At 48.9% G+C, this 17,858-nt stretch overlaps 1 protein-coding gene across 1 annotated transcript in view; it reads right to left on the bottom strand.

The window, feature by feature from the left end:
• BAHCC1 (BAH domain and coiled-coil containing 1) overlaps positions 1-17,858 on the bottom strand; it is a 216,488-nt gene that overhangs the window by 26,246 nt on the left and 172,384 nt on the right. Inside the window, exons 15-17 of the mRNA XM_029599222.1 lie at positions 17,140-17,251; positions 7,731-7,998; positions 467-679 (exon numbers count right to left, since the gene is read on the bottom strand). Coding sequence (XP_029455082.1) covers positions 467-679; positions 7,731-7,998; positions 17,140-17,251 — 593 coding nt within the window. The remainder of the gene's footprint in view (positions 1-466; positions 680-7,730; positions 7,999-17,139; positions 17,252-17,858) is intronic.

Below are 17,858 nucleotides of genomic sequence, written 5' to 3'. Positions count from 1 at the left end.
CTGAATTTAAAGGAACAACGGAGAAGAAACCAAGAAACTCCATAATTTTTTCCCTTTGCCTATATGCCTCAGTGCTAGAACATGTTTATTCCACCAGTTATTAATCATCTATCTGACTATAAGAAACTGATTTCAGTGCACTTTTCTTTGCATGAATTTTCCCCCTCTCAGAGTCTAGCAGGACGCTTGATGTTCTTCAGATGCACTGTGACTAAGCCCAGATGTTTCCTTAGCACATCTTCAGAAAAACATCTGGGCTCAATCAGCCCGATAAGGTTCCAGCATCCCACTTACAATTTCTCAAGTGAACAAGGAAAGGCCGGCCAGTATCTCCTCCTGCTGAAGTCACTGTCCTTGAAACCTCCGGACCAACCCTCACCCACCCCAATCCTTTTGCACGGCACAGTCAGAATAAACCACAATCTACATCTGCTCTCTTGGGTTTCTTTTCTACACTTCCTCTTACCTAATAGTCCTTGTCTTTCCTTTTTGTTCTTCGCCTTCTGATTGGCTTCCATTTTCACAATTGAAGAAGGGGAAGGACCAATCACAGCCGAGTTTGCAGGAGAGTGAAGAGCCAGGCTAAAGTCCTTGGACAACAGCTCTGTGATGTCTTCATCCCCATCCTCGCTGTCGTAGTCTCCATCCTGCTCTTCATCTAAGTGGGAGAGCAACAAACCTGTTCCTGATTAGGGAAACTTTATTGACAATCTGTCGGCATCTGCCATAGACAAGGGGACGCTGCCCCTTTAAATTTACAATGCTGAGATCATGTGACAAAGGGCTCAAGCTGGAAAACATCTGGATGAGAGGCTGGACGTGAACTTTCCCCCTTTTCCATATGAGCCAGAAGTGCAAGCGTTACAACAAATTCAGTGTTTTGTGAAATAATGTTATCATATGAGGGCATCAATGGCCGGGTTTGCTGTTCATGGCATCAGCAATTCATGACGCCATTATAAAGAGACATGACCTCCAAGTTTAATCTTAATAGAAAGCCGAACCAGTCTTGCCTAGTTAAAATGCTTTATTCTGGTACCTGTAATCCTTTTCTAATAGGAATATGTAAGCATGGGACTGTAATGAGTTAATTCCCAGCTCAAGAAAGGGAGCATCTATGTCTGCAAGGTTACCAATATGGAGAAAGAGGGGAGACTTCCATACAGGCAGACTGTCCCCTCACCTGGCAAAGACATGCAAAAGTCCCAAAATGTTCCTCGAAATACCGCCTCCAGATCAAAACCCGATATGGCACATTCAGAATACACTTAAGAACCCCTACATATTCCTTTCCAGAATTTATACTGGATTAATTTCTCATTATTTTCAGTCTTCCTTGCATATCAAGTAGGAGACAAAGTCCCCAGAGCCATCTGGATATGTGCATGGAAGCCGATTCTCCTGCATTTGCAGAGACAGACCTTCAACATGGCTGAAAGACCATTTCCTTCACTGTCCTGCAAAAACATGCAATGCTAGCCATGGCGCTAAGACATAAGGAATGTCTCCTGTTCTTATTGCACATCCCAAAATGCCCCTTCATGTAGCATTGGTGAGCTACCTGGGGAATATGTGATGTGCTGGCCCCGTCTGTGATTACCAAACCAATGTCACCTTATTAATGTCTATCTTGCTTCTCAGCTCCTTTCCTTAAGAAGCCTTGCAGGACTGCTGTTTTATAGACACCGATTTATAGCTAAAATGATTCCCCAGCAAGCAACTGAACTGCATGCAGAAGGAAACCCTGACCCGCTTGCACGTTGCCGAGCTTAGGATGGCCTTGTGCAAACAGCTGCATTTGGGAGGAATATCTTAATTGCAACCAGCTACACAAATTAAGAACCGATTTTTTTGGAGAGGTGTGGAAAGCATTTCCACTGTCCACGCACATGGAAATGGTTTATGGTGTGGGGATGGGAGATAATATGTTGTGTGTTCACCCCAGCCACTGAATACACACAAAGATGTATTTCATTAGCCAACAACTTAGCAGCATTTTCCATTTCTATGCACCTTGGCCCTCTCCAGAGATGACACATGGCAGGTCTGAGCACTTCCTCTTTCTGCTTCCTACTTCCTGCAGCTTTCACCCCACTGACCTTTATTTGTTCAACAAAATTAGAGGTCGTTCGGGGAAAAGGAAACGACTCTTTCCCTTCGATTCTTTGTTAGTGGTTTTGTTTTTCTCTGTTTTAAAGAAAAGCCTCTTTTAGTTGGCTGCCTGGTAACACATCCTGGGAAGCCTGTAATGTTCTAAAGACTGCAAGGGAACAGGAAAAGCCTGAGAGCCAAAGACATTTACAGACATTATTTTCAATTTAAAGCGCATTGCAGAAGTTGCTTTTTTTTTTTTTTTTTCATGAATTTTTTCTTGCCCAGTTCATTATCTGTATCTTCATGAAACAAGTTGGAAATTTTTGTAAATTCTGTATATGTGAAAGACAAGCCATAGATTCTACACTCTATATAAAAAAGGAATACTAGTATTATTACTCCACTACTACTACTTCTACTACTGAGGGTTGCCAACTTTTTGAAAGAGAAAAACCTGCCACCTGTATCACCCTTGCCCCTTACCCACCCACCCCCGACCTTCCTCTTCCTCCTCTACAATCAATAACTGCCCCCCTAAACATATAATCCATGTTTCCTAGAAACCAACCTCCCCCGAACACAGGTAGCAAAACAGTGTGACAAGGTGATGGCTAGAGCCAGAGAGATGCTAGGGTGCATAAGGAAGAGGCATAGCCAAGGGCAACAAGGAGGCCACTGTAGATCATTAGTGAGACGTCTCCTAGAAGATTATGTCCAAAATGGTGTGGGAATGGGGTCTGTTATCAGAAATCATGTTAAAAGTACGGTTGCCAACTCTGAGAAAATAATATAAACACATCCACATTCCCCTATTCCCACCCTGCTTTAAAAAAAAAAAAGAGATACTGAGAAACTGAGCACCTATTCGGACAAACGAAGAGTTATTCCAGCTTCCTTGCTCTTTGGTGGTTCAATTGCCATGAGACCAGTTGGAGACGTATTGCCGGAGAATGAGACAATTGAGAAAGAACAAGTGCTGGCAACAGCCCGATGATTATTCAGTGGGTGTGGATAATCTGACTCCATCACTGGCCAAAAGTCGCAGGTGAGTTACTTTAGATGCTATCTGGGAAGCTTTAACAAAGCTGGATATTGCTATTCAGAAATAGTCTAAAGACCTTGTTTCCTTGACTCATATAGTTGATGGGATAATTCAGTTGCAAGATATTTTGAGGAGAAAAGTTAAGATCTGAGCAGAATGTTTGGAAAAAGAGGTCACAGATTTAAAAGTGGCAAACTCCAAAATTATACAGGACAAAATGTCAAAAGATGTAGCAATTTGAGAGCTTCTCTTCTCGAGAACTATTTCAAAAATATCTTATAGAAATTTTGGGTTCCCCCCCCCCTCCCCCGAAGCAGTTCTACCATTTAGTAAGGTTTATTATCTTCCATATAAAACAATTCTTGCCGATACGTCAAGGTGGGGAAAGGAGGTAGCACAAAATACCAGAAATAGTATAAATATTTTAGCCATTTTGGAGCAACCGCTTGTGGATGCCCAGGAGAGAGCGACGTTGTTAGGGACATTTGTCTTTGAACCAGCTCAGGCTTTGTTTTATGGACAAAGATTATGGATCTTTTCGGACGTTATAAAAACTACTCAAGAAAGGAGGAAATTGTTTTTTTTGGAAATGAGATGAGAAGCTCGAGCTCTGGGGGCTTCTTTCACTTACAATATCCTTGTAAATGTTTCATAATGTTCTCAAATGTAAAATATAGTTTGTGAGTTCCTGAACAAAGTAGTGTTTTTGGATTCCAAGAGGGTTTCGGAGCCCTAAGCTGTGATAAATAAACTGTCATAACACACCTTGGGATTTGATAAACATAGACTTGACAAATACCGCCTGTTTCTTTGCTGATGTTTATTTGTTTCAGTTATTGGTACTTCCCTTTATTTATTTATTTTTTTTATCTATTCCTCCCCCCCTGAAATTAGTGTTCTAATTTGGTGATGGAAACAGGTTAGTATGTTGCATTATGAATAAGTTTTCCTCAATTGTTTATTACAGATAGTTTCTGTACAAACCTTTAGTTTATAAGGCAATAGTTTAGAAATAAAAAGTAGGAAGTCTAAAATTGAAATGGTAAAATAAAAAGATACTGTTCTCCCATTTACAACTATTATTTTACAACTTTCGATAACAGAAATAGATCAATTTATATAGGAAGCTCCTAAAAGGACAATTGCATCCTGACTGTCCCCTCTGTTTCTCACACACACAAACACCCCCCCTCACACAAAGGATCCCCCCATTCCCTTAGTCACACACATATACAGTACAGGTCCTTTCACACCCTCTCTCATCCCCCAGTCAATCCCATCTCATCCTCTGGCAACCTGTGGTGGTGTTCTGCACGGTTCCTCGTGCCAGTTGAGCCTTGAGCTGCAAAAGATGTCTCAGCCCGTGGCACCGCCGATTCATCACCTTCTCTTGCTACCCCAAACCAACAGTGGTAAGAGAGGAGGCATTGGCAGGGGATTGGGGACTGAGGAGAATGATCAGGTTAAGGTGTTTGGCCCTAGCATACCGCATCGGAGAGGAGGGAGGGGTACATGGGTGGTTGTATTCTTCAGCCCCTATGGGACTACAACCCCCCTCAATGCATCCATACACAATCCCCTAGAGCTCCCCATACAAATGATCTCCCATACACATGAGCCATCCCCCCAATACATACGATTCACTAAATGCAGCACTTTCCCAATACAGTACGCACACACACTCTGCAGAGAGCAATGCGTGCATAGAAGCTTCATTTACAATCCCCTCCCCCCCCCTCCCCCCATAGATTGCCAACTCACCCCAGATCAACTGAACAGGCTGATCCAGTTCTGGTTTTGCCACATTGGAGTCATGGATTTGTAGCTCTGATTATCTAAGAGAAATCAATGGGACAATCAAAACTAGAACTCCATGCATATAATGGGGCAAAACCATCCCCTCCAATCCCCAGTAGTCACCAATGCCACCCTGCCCCACCCCCCACACCAGTAGAAAATTAGACACCAGCTGTACTTACCTTCCAACATCTCTCCTCCTAGGCTCCTTGACCCAGTTCTCCCCTCTTGAGAGAGGATGAAATCAAACCAGGCTGCTCTCCTCCCCCTCCTTAGCAGCCTACTCTCCCTGGCAGAGATAGGGGAGAGGCATGAAACTATGTGGACAGCCCAGGCCTGCTGGTTCTCTTACTCTGGGCGGGGGGGGGGGGGGTGTGCTGATTGGCCTATGGCTGTGCTCCCCTGCTAGAGGGGGAGGGGAAAATTGTTGCCTGGGATCAGCTTGCACGCACTTCTCTCTTCCTGGTGGCAGGGGCTGAATTAACTTCCACCAGTTGCTCCTGCAGGGCCTGGCTTGGATTGGCGCACCCTGCCCTTGCACTCCTCTCCTTTCCATGTGTCGCTCCTGGGTCAGTCTTTTGGCCTGCTGTCTCCTCTGGCCCTGGAGGGAGGGGATCAGCAAATCCGCTTCCTTCTCTCCTGTCTGGATGAATCCAGCAACTGCTCCTGCAGGGTCCAGCTCAGCCCCGATGCCAGAATGGCCTGCAGGATGCACCTCTGAGGGAGTATGGCTGCAGCAAAATCGACTTCTGAAGGTGTGTGGGGACAGGAGAGAGTTAGTCCATGCTCCTTTTCCAAAGCCCTGCCTTTCACCAAGCAGGGGCAGAGCCACTTCTGGGCCTGGAAGATAAGTGTGCGCTGACTACATTCTGTCCCTGCATTTCATCACAAGCTGATTCTGTTGTGGGCTGTTGCCTCCACTGTTATGATTGGGCACAAAGAGCCCTTGGATTTAAAATAAGGTCTGCCATGTAGAGGAGAGGGAGTAGGGACTTCCTGGCTGGTCTGGAGGATGGCTGTCTGCAGAAAACCAAAACTTACATTGGCCAGTTTTCTGGTTTGCTGGCCACTGGCCTTCCTTTAACAAAAACAACCTGGTCTGACAAATACTGGCCAGTTGGCAATCCTACTACTACTACTATTATTAGTACTACTACTACAACTACCGCTATACTATTCCAGTACTACTGATCTTTGGGTCCAAACAAGTGACACAGATTGGCTGTCAGAGACAAGATGTTGGTCTGACCTAGCATGGCATGTCATATGTTCTTACTACCACTGTAATACTGCTGCTACTCCAGCACTACTACAACAGTGCTATTATTTCTTTAGTACTACTACATTTCTACAACTGCGCAGCTCCAGTACTACTACTGCTACACTAGCAGCACGACTACTACTGCAGTACTACTGTTATTGCTCCATCACCACTACTGTTACTACAGTAGTACTATTATTACTCCATTGTAACTACAGTACTGCGACTATTACAGCACTATCATTGCTCCAGCACTACTATTACTAATACATTACTACTAGTAGTGTTATGAATGTATTAAGTATTATGAATGCTGCTTTGCTACAGTACTACTACTGCTACTGTAGTAATACTATTACTATTCCAGTACCACTACTATTACTCACAAGCTACACTTTCAATTTCTCTTTCCTCTGCGGTGCTCATAAACTGACATGTAGTGGTCTGAGGTTGACTGCCACAGAGACATTACTCTGATTTTTTCCTTTCATACTCCTTCCTCCACCATCAGCAAGATTCACACTTTTCTAAAACCATCTATGTCTTTCCCTGAGACCAGTTGCGATATCCTTCCTTTGTATCAACTGACACTGCAGGAAATGCACCAACACAGCATAACACACCCGAGCCTACGCCTGACTTTGACTTTACTCATTCCTACCTACCCTGGACAATTAATTATGTCTCCCACCACTTAATAATCATAGATGCAATAACAAATTTCTCTAGCCAACGATTGATCGCTTGTTACATGTTTGATCCTAATCTCTTGTATTTTTGATTTCTGTTATTTAAAATGATCTATTTCATAATAAGTTTAAAATGAGTTATATCCTAGTTCTTCATTTCCCTGTTCTCTGTAAGACTCACGTTTAAGTCATTTCAAAGTTGTATGTAAACCAAGTGATTAGTAACTTTGTTACTAGAACCTCTGTATATAAAAGTGTTAAATAAATAAATAAATAAATAAATAAATAAATAATTGATTGATTAATTCTAGTTATGGGAATATGCTTTTTTCATTTGCAAAATACAACGCCAGGAAGCTGTCAGGGGCTTAATGTCTTCTCATACAGACACAGACCAAAATGATCGGGAAGGACTGCACCCAATCTTCAGAAAGGAAGGTGATGTAGCTGTATCCCCCCCTCTCCTATTCCCAGTCCTCCCACCTCCCTCCCCCCACCCCCCATTAGTCACTGAGCTGATAGCAAAATGTTCCCAATTGCACTGGTGCTGGAAAGAAAGCTCTTGATGGCCTGGAGTTTGAAGGTTATCACATGCCACAGATATGGCTCAGGGTGTGGTGCTTGCTAGGATCATCTGTTCTATGCTATCAAACACCAATTTGCAAAGGGGCACTATCAAAGCCTCCCTTTCCTGCTTTGAAGACGGCAACAATTGAAAGAGTATTGCTATGAGGTCATTAATTTGAAGGGGATATGGGGAGGGTGCAGGTGCAGTGAGGTTACCTTCCCTTTAACACCACCTGCCGATAAAGGCCATATGGCAATCACACAATGCATTGATTGGTACCTGCTTCTGTAGTGCTGGCAGTGTTAGTCTTAGCTGCCTCTTTGTCCTCAGGAGGCTGCAGGTGCTTGGGAGAGGCTCCTGAAGTGCGGACCTGGGATAATTTCTTCTGGATCTTGCTTGCTGGGCTTTGCTCCTTCCTCTGAAAGGGGCCGAGGCTGGAGGGGAGAGCTTTGTTCTTTACTTTCTGCTTCACCTGGGACACCTTCCGAACCAGTCTGGACGCCAGCTTGTTTTGGGAGCAGCTGTTCTTTTTACATCTCAGTTTGATCTTTGAGAAAAAAAAAAATACATCAATTTTGCATGCATTTTAACCATAATGATTTGCTTTGCGTTTCTTTTCTAATGGCTTTCTCAGAGTGGGGCCAATGTAATAAAAACTGCACTAAAACAGGAGTTCATTTTAGTGTGGGTTTTGGTTAACACAGGGGATAGAAACCAGTAGTACCTCAGGATGCAGTGAGCTAGAAGGATGTAAATTAAGCAGGAGTAAAAAAACACGCTAAAATGTGATTTAACCTGAAAAATCCACACCAATGCAGAAAAGTACTTTAAAAAGTGCTTTAAAACAGGAGAAAGGAGGTAAGTGCTGGAAGCTGTAAAGAGTGTGACAAAAATGATCTTGCATGCAAGACTGGTGCTGGGCAACCCGACTTGGACACAGTCTCACATGCAAGGTCATTTGGGCAAGGCAGGCCAAGTGATATTAAAGAGTAAGCTCTCTGGGACAGCCTCCTACAGCCAAACACTACACACTTTGGCACTGTGCATCCCTACTAAGGCACAAAAGAGTGTGAATGGCTATAGGTGCCTTCTCAGGAGAGCTTACCCTTCATTTCATTTGGCATGCTCTACATGCGAGAATGTGCCCAAGTCAGGAGGCAGTTTTGCATGCAAGGCCACTGTGCCACTGTTCAGCTGTAGGAGCCCACCCCAGGGAGCTTATGCTTCAATATTATTTGCCATGCCTTGAAACAATGGGGCACACATCTACACTGGCACTGTGGTACAATGGCATTGCATGCAGTGCTTCAGCTGGCACAATACTGGACATTTAACTCCTGAGTTTGAGGTGGAGTGAAAGCTAACTCACGTTTCTGGTGGGCCAATGTTATTCTAATGCAGTGCATGTGTGGTAGTGTCTCTACCTGCTTCTACCACCCTGGGCACAGTAATAGATATAACAAGGTTACCAGAAATGTGAGTTAAGTTCTATTCTTGCTCTGATCCAGGAGTTAAATTTCCAGCGTTAAGAAAATGTGCCTTAAGTGGTCTGTTCTTTATCGCACCTCCCTGTGTTGCTGGGGAATAGCTAATCATTTACAAGGGATCAGCCTGCACCCACAGTAATTTTAGTGCTGTTTTTTATTCCTGTTTTAGCTTACAGTTTTTTTGGTGTTGAGAGCCCTGTTACATATCATCCCACAGTAAACTGAGGAAACATGTGTATTAAAACAGGAGTAAAAACCTGCACTAATGTCTGTGTGTCTTCTTACTCTGGCCCCACTAAGAGTCTCTGCGGCAGAAAAGAAGGAGGAATTTTACAGCATGCGATGGTCTGAATGGTTATGTGAGCAGCTCGTGAGTCGGCTGTGCTCTGCTGCAGCCTTTGCTTCCTTTCAAGAAATAGGCAGTAAACACATCCACTATCCCCACATCCTATTTGTGCTGTCCGTCTTTTCCACATAATCATCATCTGACTCCCAGACTTTAGCAAGGCCAAAATAAAGTCTGGGATGCCTTGGATACTGAGCCCATGATTTGGATAACAAAATTCCTCTTTTTGGGGTTCCTATCATTCGGCCAATACCGCACTGCTTCTGCCAAGGGTTGAAAGCAGCAGTATTACCAAAATCTATTATTTCAAATAAGCACCGAGGGGAAGCATTAGAACAAAATCATCAAACCCTTCCTCCTCCCCTTTTTTGCTCACCTCTTCCTTCATTTCCAAGGTAGAAATCTCCTTGCAGCTTTTCATTATCATCATGATTATTATATAAACACTCCTACCTTTAGGCCTAAATCTGTGCGTAGGGGTGCTCTCTGTCCTCAGTCCCAGCTTGGCATGTTTAAAGTCTGCACACAGCATGAGCAGTTAGAGAGTGACCTGAAGAGTGTGGGGGCCAAACTAATCGACAGGAGCCTAATCCGCCTACCGACGCCCTCCCGGCAGACCCAGAGAGTCACCCTGACACAAGCCCACTCCGGCCAGGGAAGAGATTGCTGGCAGCAAGTGACTATGCCACAGTGCACTTCAGTACAACCTTCTGCAGTAGACTCTAGGCCAAAATGTCAAAGCCCTTTGTGCGCGTAAAATGAGGTTTCATGGCCGTAAAATGGCCGAGGAGAAAATCTGCAAGCGAAAAGGTTTTTGCATAATTTGCCGTCGTGCATCCTTTTGTGAAGGCAATCAAGAGGCATTCTGGGGAGGGTGGCAGAGTCTGGGCTTGAGCGCATGCTTTGATTTTTAAAAGCGTGCGCGGAAACCCACATGCACGAGTTACGCCCTGCCAGCAGTAGCTGTAACTTGCTGCGAGAGAGAGATGGTGCACATACTTTCACTTTCTAAATCTGAGGCAAGTCCTGAGGGTAAAAAGTACCCAGAGACTTTCTTATTTTTTTAAATAGCCCTCTTAGTGTGAACCCTGTGATAGTGATCCAGCTTCTCCGCGGTGACCCCCTTGTAGCTGACTTCCCTGATACCCTAGGTGCCCCTGCATAGCAAATTTTTACAGCAGTTTCCTTCCCTTCTAACACTGTCATGGAGTGAAATTCCTCTCATGATTCTCAATCGATCACACCAATCCCTTTAAGTCCAAATTCTAATACAACAAAAAGCACAAATCACAGCAGAAAAAAAATGTGAAGCAGTGACGCCATGGCCAAGGCGAATGGCTGAATGTTCACAGGATACACCCAGATTCTGTCTGGGCGTTAACAGGGACCTCATAGATCCCACCCTTTGTCAATAACCTCCCCCCAATTCCCCTCACCCCACATCCGGACAGAGCCAGCGGGATCATTACAGGTTTAACCTCATCTTGCTTGAACATCACAAGCTGGGGAGGGTCTAAAAAAAATTGTACTGTTTGTTGTTATAATAAACCGGGCATTTAGCAGGAAAAAGAAAATTATTCCTTACCTGCTAATTTTCGTTCCTGTAGTACTTAGGATCAGTCCAGACCGTGGGTTATGTCCCCCGTCCAGCAGATGGAGTCAGAGCAAACTTCCGAGGGTGCTGACATATAAGCAGGTGCACCCTCCAGGGATCCTCAGTATCGAGAATATCAAAGCCAAGAGAGAACACTTGACAGAAAGAGAAGGATGGATCAAGCACCGTTCAATTGAACCCATATAAACGAATAACCAATGCAACTTGCAAAGAGAAACTGTCGAAGTAATAAGAAATAACAGAACAATCAGAGCGTAGGAGAGTGAGGAACAGGAGATAGAACGTACACGAGCAGGAGTCTGACCAGCACTGAGCAAACCCGGGTGGGCATCTGGACTGATCCTAAGTACTACAGGAACGAAAATTAGCAGGTAAGGAATAATTTTCTTTTCCCTGTACGTACTAGGATCAGTCCAGACCGTGGGATGTACCAAAGCTTCCCTAAACCGGGTGGGTCCCTGAAGACCCTGCTCGGAGAACCCTGTCCCCAAAACAACCCGACTCACTTACCGGGAATTGCAACCGGTAATGCTTCGAGAAGGTGTGTAGCGATTTCCAGGTCGCTGCACGACAGATTTCCTGAATAGGAACATGCTGAGACTCCGCCCGAGACGTAGCCAGGGCACGCAACGAATGAGCCCTGATTCCCCCCGGGGGAGCCTTCCCGGCGCCAATGTAGGCAGAGGAGACTGCCTCCTTGAGCCACCGCGCTATAGTGGTCTTGGACGCTGCCAGTCCCTTCTTGTTGCCGGACCAGAGAACGAAGAGATGGTCGGACGCCCGGAATTCATTGGTCACTTCCAGATAGTGTAGGAGAGTCCGCTTCACATCGAGGCGCCGGAGCAACTTGGGCGCATCTGACGGGAAGGCCGGCAGCTCCACCCACTGGTTCAAGTGGAAGGACGACACCACCTTCGGCAGGAACGAAGGAACAGTCCGAATGGAGACTCCCGAGTCCGTGAAGCGAAGAAAAGGTTCCCTACACGAGAGCGCCTGAAGCTCCGAGATGCGCCTCGCTGAAGCTATGGCAACCAGGAACACCGCTTTCAGTGTGACATCCTTAAGAGAGGCCTGCCGCAGAGGTTCGAAGGGAGCCTCCCCAAGGATCCAGAGAACTAGGTTGAGGTTCCAGGAGGGATAGGGGTGCCGCACCGGCGGCCGCAGGTGCTTGACTCCCTTGAGGAACCGCGAGACGTCCGGATGAGACGAGGGATCTGTACTTCCCGTGGTGCGGGCCAGGGAGGCTAAAGCCGAGACTTGCACACGCAGAGAATTGTAGGAGAGACCCTTCTCCAAGCCCTCCTGGAGAAAGGCCAGGACCTGTCGGAGCGAGGCTGTGGTCGCAGAGACCCCTTGCCCAGAGCACCAGACCTCGAACACCTTCCAGACCCGTACGTAAGCGACTGAAGTGGAGGTCTTACGCGCCTTGAGGAGAGTGTCTACCACGGTGACTGCGTATCCCTTGCGCAGGAGACTCTGCCTTTCAAAAGCCAGGCCGCGAGACAAAAGTGTTCCGCCTGATCCGAAAATACCGGACCCTGATGGAGCAGCCGCGGGAGGTGTGATAGTCGCAGGGGTCCGTCTACCACCATGTTGAGAAGATCCGCGAACCATGGGCGCCGCGGCCATTCTGGAGCCACCAGGATTACCTTCCCTGGGTAATCTTCTATCCTCCGTAACACCTTGCCCACCAGTGGCCACAGGGGGAAGACGTACAGAAGGAGACGGGCCGGCCAGGGGAGAACCAGGGCGTCCACCCCTTCTGCCCCGTGGTCCCTTCTCCGACTGAAGAACCGAGGAGCCTTCGCGTTGACAGACGTAGCCATGAGGTCCATGGCGGGCGTCCCCCAGCGCCAGGTGATGATCGACATTGCCTCGTCGGAAAGGACCCATTCCCCGGGGTCCAACGTCTGACGACTCAGGTAGTCCGCCTGAATGTTGTCCACTCCTGCGATGTGTGATGCCGTCAGGCGGTCGAGGAAACGTTCTGCCCATGCCATGAGCCGGGCCGCTTCGATGGCCACCCCCGGGCCTTTGGTGCCTCCCTGTCGGTTGATGTAGGCGACCGTGGTCGCATTGTCCGAGAGAACTCGAACCGCCCGTTTGCGGAGGAGAGGCAGGAATTGCATGAGCGCCAGACGGACTGCTCTGGTCTCCAGGCGGTTGATCGGCCAGGACGCCTGTTCCTTTGACCACTGCCCCTGGGCCGAGCTTCGGAGACACACGGCCCCCCAGCCTGTCAGACTGGCATCGGTAGTGACAACAATCCACTCCGGCGGTTCCAGAGGGCAGCCTTGTGCCAGGTTCCTGGGGTCCAGCCACCAGCGAAGGCTGAGCCTGGCGGCCGGCAGGAGAGGGAGTATCGCCTGATAGTCCCCCGAGACCGGTTTCCACCGCGAGAGCAGCGCCATCTGCAGGGGCCTCAGGTGTGCAAAGGCCCAGGGTACCAGGTTGATTGCAAAGGCCATCGATCCCAGGATCTGCAGGTAATCCCGCGCTGTAGGGTCTGAGAGAGAGAGAAAGTGAAAGATTTGCTCCCTCAGTGACTGAGCTTTGTCCGGACGCAGGAAGACCTTGCCTTGAGCCGTATCGAAGCGCGCTCCGAGGAAGTCCAGCTGTTGAGATGGAAGGAGACTGCTCTTGCCGAAGTTGACAACCCAGCCGAGGGACTGTAGGAAACCGACTACCCTGTCGACCGCCTGCTGCCCCTGCGGGAAGGTCTTTGCTCGGATGAGCCAATCGTCCAGGTAAGGATGTACTAGAATCCCCTCTCGCCGGAGCGCAGCCGCCACTACCACCATTATCTTGGTGAACGTCCTGGGTGCCGTCGCCAACCCGAAGGGGAGGGCCTGGAACTGAAAGTGTTGCCCCAGTATCTTGAAGCGGAGGAGCCTGTGATGAGCCGGACGTATCGGGATGTGTAAGTAGGCCTCCGTCAGGTCCAGGGAGGCCAAGAACTCCCCCTGATGAACCGCCGCTATGACCGAGCGGAGGGTTTCCATGCGGAACCGGGGTATCCGAGGACCTTGTTGACTTCCTTGAGATCTAAAATGGGACGAAAGAAGCCCTCCTTCTTGGGCACCACGAAGTAGATGGAATAATGACCCGAGCCCACCTCTCCGGCGGGGACGGGTGAAATGGCCCCCAGGGCTAGGAGCCGGTCCAGCGTGCTTTGTACTCCCCGGCGCTTGTGACCTGACCCGCAGGGTGAGAAGATGAATCTTTCTTTGGGGAGACGCCGCAAATCCAAAGCGTAACCATGCCTTAGAATATCCAGAACCCATTGGTCTGTGGTGATGTTGGCCCACTCCTCGTAAAACCAGGCTAGTCGTCCTCCGATCCTCGGGAGAGAGGAGTGGACCGGCCTGACATCATTGGGTGGGCTTGCTGGAGGCGCCCTGCGCCGATGAGTCCCTGGGTGGTCTGCGGCCCCGAAAGGACCGGGTCCATGATTGAGACCTGTTTGAGGGGTTTCTTGGGCCCTGAGGCCTGGAGCCCCGAAATCGCCGTTGCGAGCGAGACCGATTCCTGGAGAAGGAATTAGACGGACGATATGACCGCTGGCGGTCCTCGGGCAGCCTATGTACCGAGTTTTCACCCAGGGATTTGATGATCTGGTCAAGATCCTCGCTGAAAAGGAACCTACCCTTGAAAGGTAGAGCCCCCAGGCTGGATTTGGACGATGCATCTGCGGCCCAGTTCCGCAGCCACAACAGGCGTCTGGCGGAGACAGCTGAAACCATGGTCCGAGCCAGGACCCGCAGCAAGTCGTGGAGTGCATTGGCTCCGTATGCAATAACGGCCTCCAGGCGATCCGCTTGCGCCGCCTCCTCAGGCGGCAGTTGCTGGGAAGTAAGGAGCTGCTGTACCCACCGAAGACCGGCTCTCTGGGTAAGAGAGCCACAAATAGCTGCGCGGACCCCCAGCGCCGAGACCTCGAAAATCTTCTTAAGGCAGACTTCCAGTTTTCTGTCCTGGAGATCCCGAAGAGCAGTTCCCCCAGTGACCGGAATCGTGGTCCTCTTTGTGACGGCCGAGACTGCCGAATCAACCTTGGGAACTTTAAGCAGGTCCAGAAAATCGCCGGGGAGAGGGTAGAGCTTGTCCATCGCCCTGCCAACCCGGAGAGATGCCTCCGGCGTGTCCCACTCCCGCACCAGAAGGTGGAGGAAAGACTCATGGATAGGAAAAGTCCGTGCCAGGGGACGCAAGCCCGCAAGGACCGGGTCCCCTTTAGAGCTCGCTGAGGCTACTGAGGGAGCCGGGGGCCCCGGCGGCTCGACAGGTAGATCCAGGTCCAATTCCTGGAGGACGTGTGGAATGAGGTCTGACAGTTCCTCTCTACGGAAAATCCGGAGCACCCGCGGATCGTCACACTCCAGGTGCGCTGCAAGCAGCGCCTCATCGTCTGCGGTCGAAGCAGGGTCACTCAGGGGGTCCTGTACTGGAGCCGCTCCGCTCGGAGGAAGGGCAAGAAGCGCCCTAGGGCCGCCCCCCACGGGAGCCGGGTTGGAACCCCCCACCCCCGCCAGCCGGGGTACCTTCGCGGGCGTGGGGTTCGCCTGTCCACTGCCCGTTGGCCCCCCAGACGGCTGCAGGCTCTGAAGGTACGCCTGATGCATTAAAATGACAAACTCGGCCGAAAACCCCCCTGCCGACGAAGGAGGGGTAGGAGAGAGGCCCGTGGGGGGGGGCCGGGGTGGTGGAGGGGGAGTCCGGTGCTCGAATCGGCAGCAAACGCGGAGAAAAAGCATGCTGAGGCTCCTCAGCATCCGAATCGATGGCGCTCTCCAGCTCTAAAATGGCCGCCGCTCCCGCCAAAGAAGGGGGCGGGGCCCTCCCCCCGAAGACCGCGGCGCTCCGTGCCTGGCGGCGAAAAAGTCGGGGGAGCTAGGCCGGTGTCCCCCCCAGGGAGACCAACACCAAAGGAGCCCTCCAGCGATCCGCCCTGCCCCGGGTCGCCACCGGAAGATCCCTTAACGCGCTGCATGGCGCGAGCCCGGGAGGGAAGGCCGCCTGCACAGAGGCTCGGATCCGGGGAAACCCTCGCCGCGGGAGGAGCCGGCTCGTCCGCCCTAGCTCAACTCGACCGACCCTCCCCTCGAGCGCAACAGGGGAATGTGACCTTCCTGCTGCCGCGGCCCCGGGGAATTTTAGCGTCGCAGGGCCGAGGGGGAGGGATCCGAATCGCGGCGCGCCGAAGGGGGAGAGGCTGGCCCCACCAGCATCCACCTGCCGTCGGAAAAGTCACTGAAAAGGAAAAAACACAACACAGCCCAACTGCAATAACTTACTGCCGGAGAGAAGAGAAGAGGAAAAAAGACAATACAGTCCCTCTGGCAAGCAAACTAGGGCTGCGAGGCCCAGGCAGGGGGCTCAAAGAGACTCCCCAGAAGTAAGAACTTCTATTAATCTTTTTTTTTTTTTTTTTTTTTTTTTTTTAAATCCCAGGCCTGCTTGATCCTATCCCAAGGTAGAGAAAAATACCAAAAGTATGGAACAGAAGCCACAAGCTGGGGAAGCAGAGGTTCCCCCACTCGCATCTGCTGGAGTCAGAGAGATACTGAGGATCCCTGGAGGGTGCACCTGCTTATATGTCAGCACCCTCGGAAGTTTGCTCTGACTCCATCTGCTGGACGGGGGACATAACCCACGGTCTGGACTGATCCTAGTACGTACAGGGAATGTAAGATGGAAAATAGCATCAACACGCAAAATGTGTCCATGGGTTAAAACCTTAAGCTGTGTTGCTTTCCCTACTGATATTACCCCCCACAGACAACAAGTCCCTTTAGCAGGAAATAGTTTTGGAGCACTATCTGGTTCACATAAAAAAAAGTTAGCGTGAGCTTGGCTATAGAGACCTCTTCATGCTTGTCTGGGCTCCAGGATTTGGGTTACATCCACACTGTCCTTCATAACAGAAGCACGGGCTACTTGTTTCTTTTTGATGACCACTTTGTTGTGTTAGCTAGGGGTCGGGTAGCTCCTTTTTTTTTTTTCTTCTTTTGGTGGGATGGGGGCTGAGAAAGGCTGGACCCCTTCTTCTTCTCCTTTGGAGAGACTTGCTTTACCCTTGGCCATGCCTTCTGTGAAAATCTGAGACTTGCTACTTGTTGATATAATTTTAGTTTTGACGCATTGTGATAAAAATAAAAATGGAGGGGGTGGGGGTGGGGGGGTGTTATCAATGGCCATCCAGCAAAGCTTGGGAAGGGTGGGGTTCCTTAGCAGATTTACCTCCGAGCTTTTCAGGCTCCTGTAATCTTCTGACAGTCTGCTCCGTTTCTTCTTTGGCTCTCCATCACTCCTCAGCTCCGAGCACAAAAGGGTTAAACTACTTTTAAGGGATCTGTGAAGAACAAACAAATGAGATTACAAATATAATAATTCTGCAATTACATAAAAAAAACAAACCCCCAAACAAATGAGATTTAAAAACATGAATTCTCTTTACTTTTGTCAAGATGTAAAGAAAAGATACAAAAAAAAAATATACAGTATATATATATACAGTATATATATAAAGAGACAGAGACATATGCACACACACAAACCCATATAACTAAGCATACATTCACATGCACAGCCAGCCAGACCCACTCACACAGCTGTGCCATCTCGTTGAAGGGCAGGGAGGAGCTGAATCCCTGTGACCCCCCTCCAGAAGTTCAGGCCAGCAGGAGAAGGATGACAAGCACTGAAAGCTCACAGTGAATTGGGAGGTAAGACAAGGGAGGGTGGAAGGGCCTGAACGCTGGATGAGGAAGGGGAATCTCGTAGGCTCATCCCAGGATGCTGATGAATCAAAGAGGAAGATGGCAGACACTTTTCTTGGACCATGAGTGGAAGATATTCTCCACAGCATGGGCAGGAATCGCTGGGCAGATAGGATGGACCAACTGGTCTTTATCTGCCATGCTTACATAAAGGCAAAACTGACCAACAATTCACCCTTC

This window comes from Rhinatrema bivittatum, chromosome 4 (genome assembly GCF_901001135.1).
Source record: "Rhinatrema bivittatum chromosome 4, aRhiBiv1.1, whole genome shotgun sequence".
Classification (NCBI taxonomy): Eukaryota; Metazoa; Chordata; class Amphibia; order Gymnophiona; family Rhinatrematidae; genus Rhinatrema; species Rhinatrema bivittatum.
Note: the sequence above shows the minus strand (reverse complement) of the source record. Positions and strands in the feature narration are given on the sequence as shown.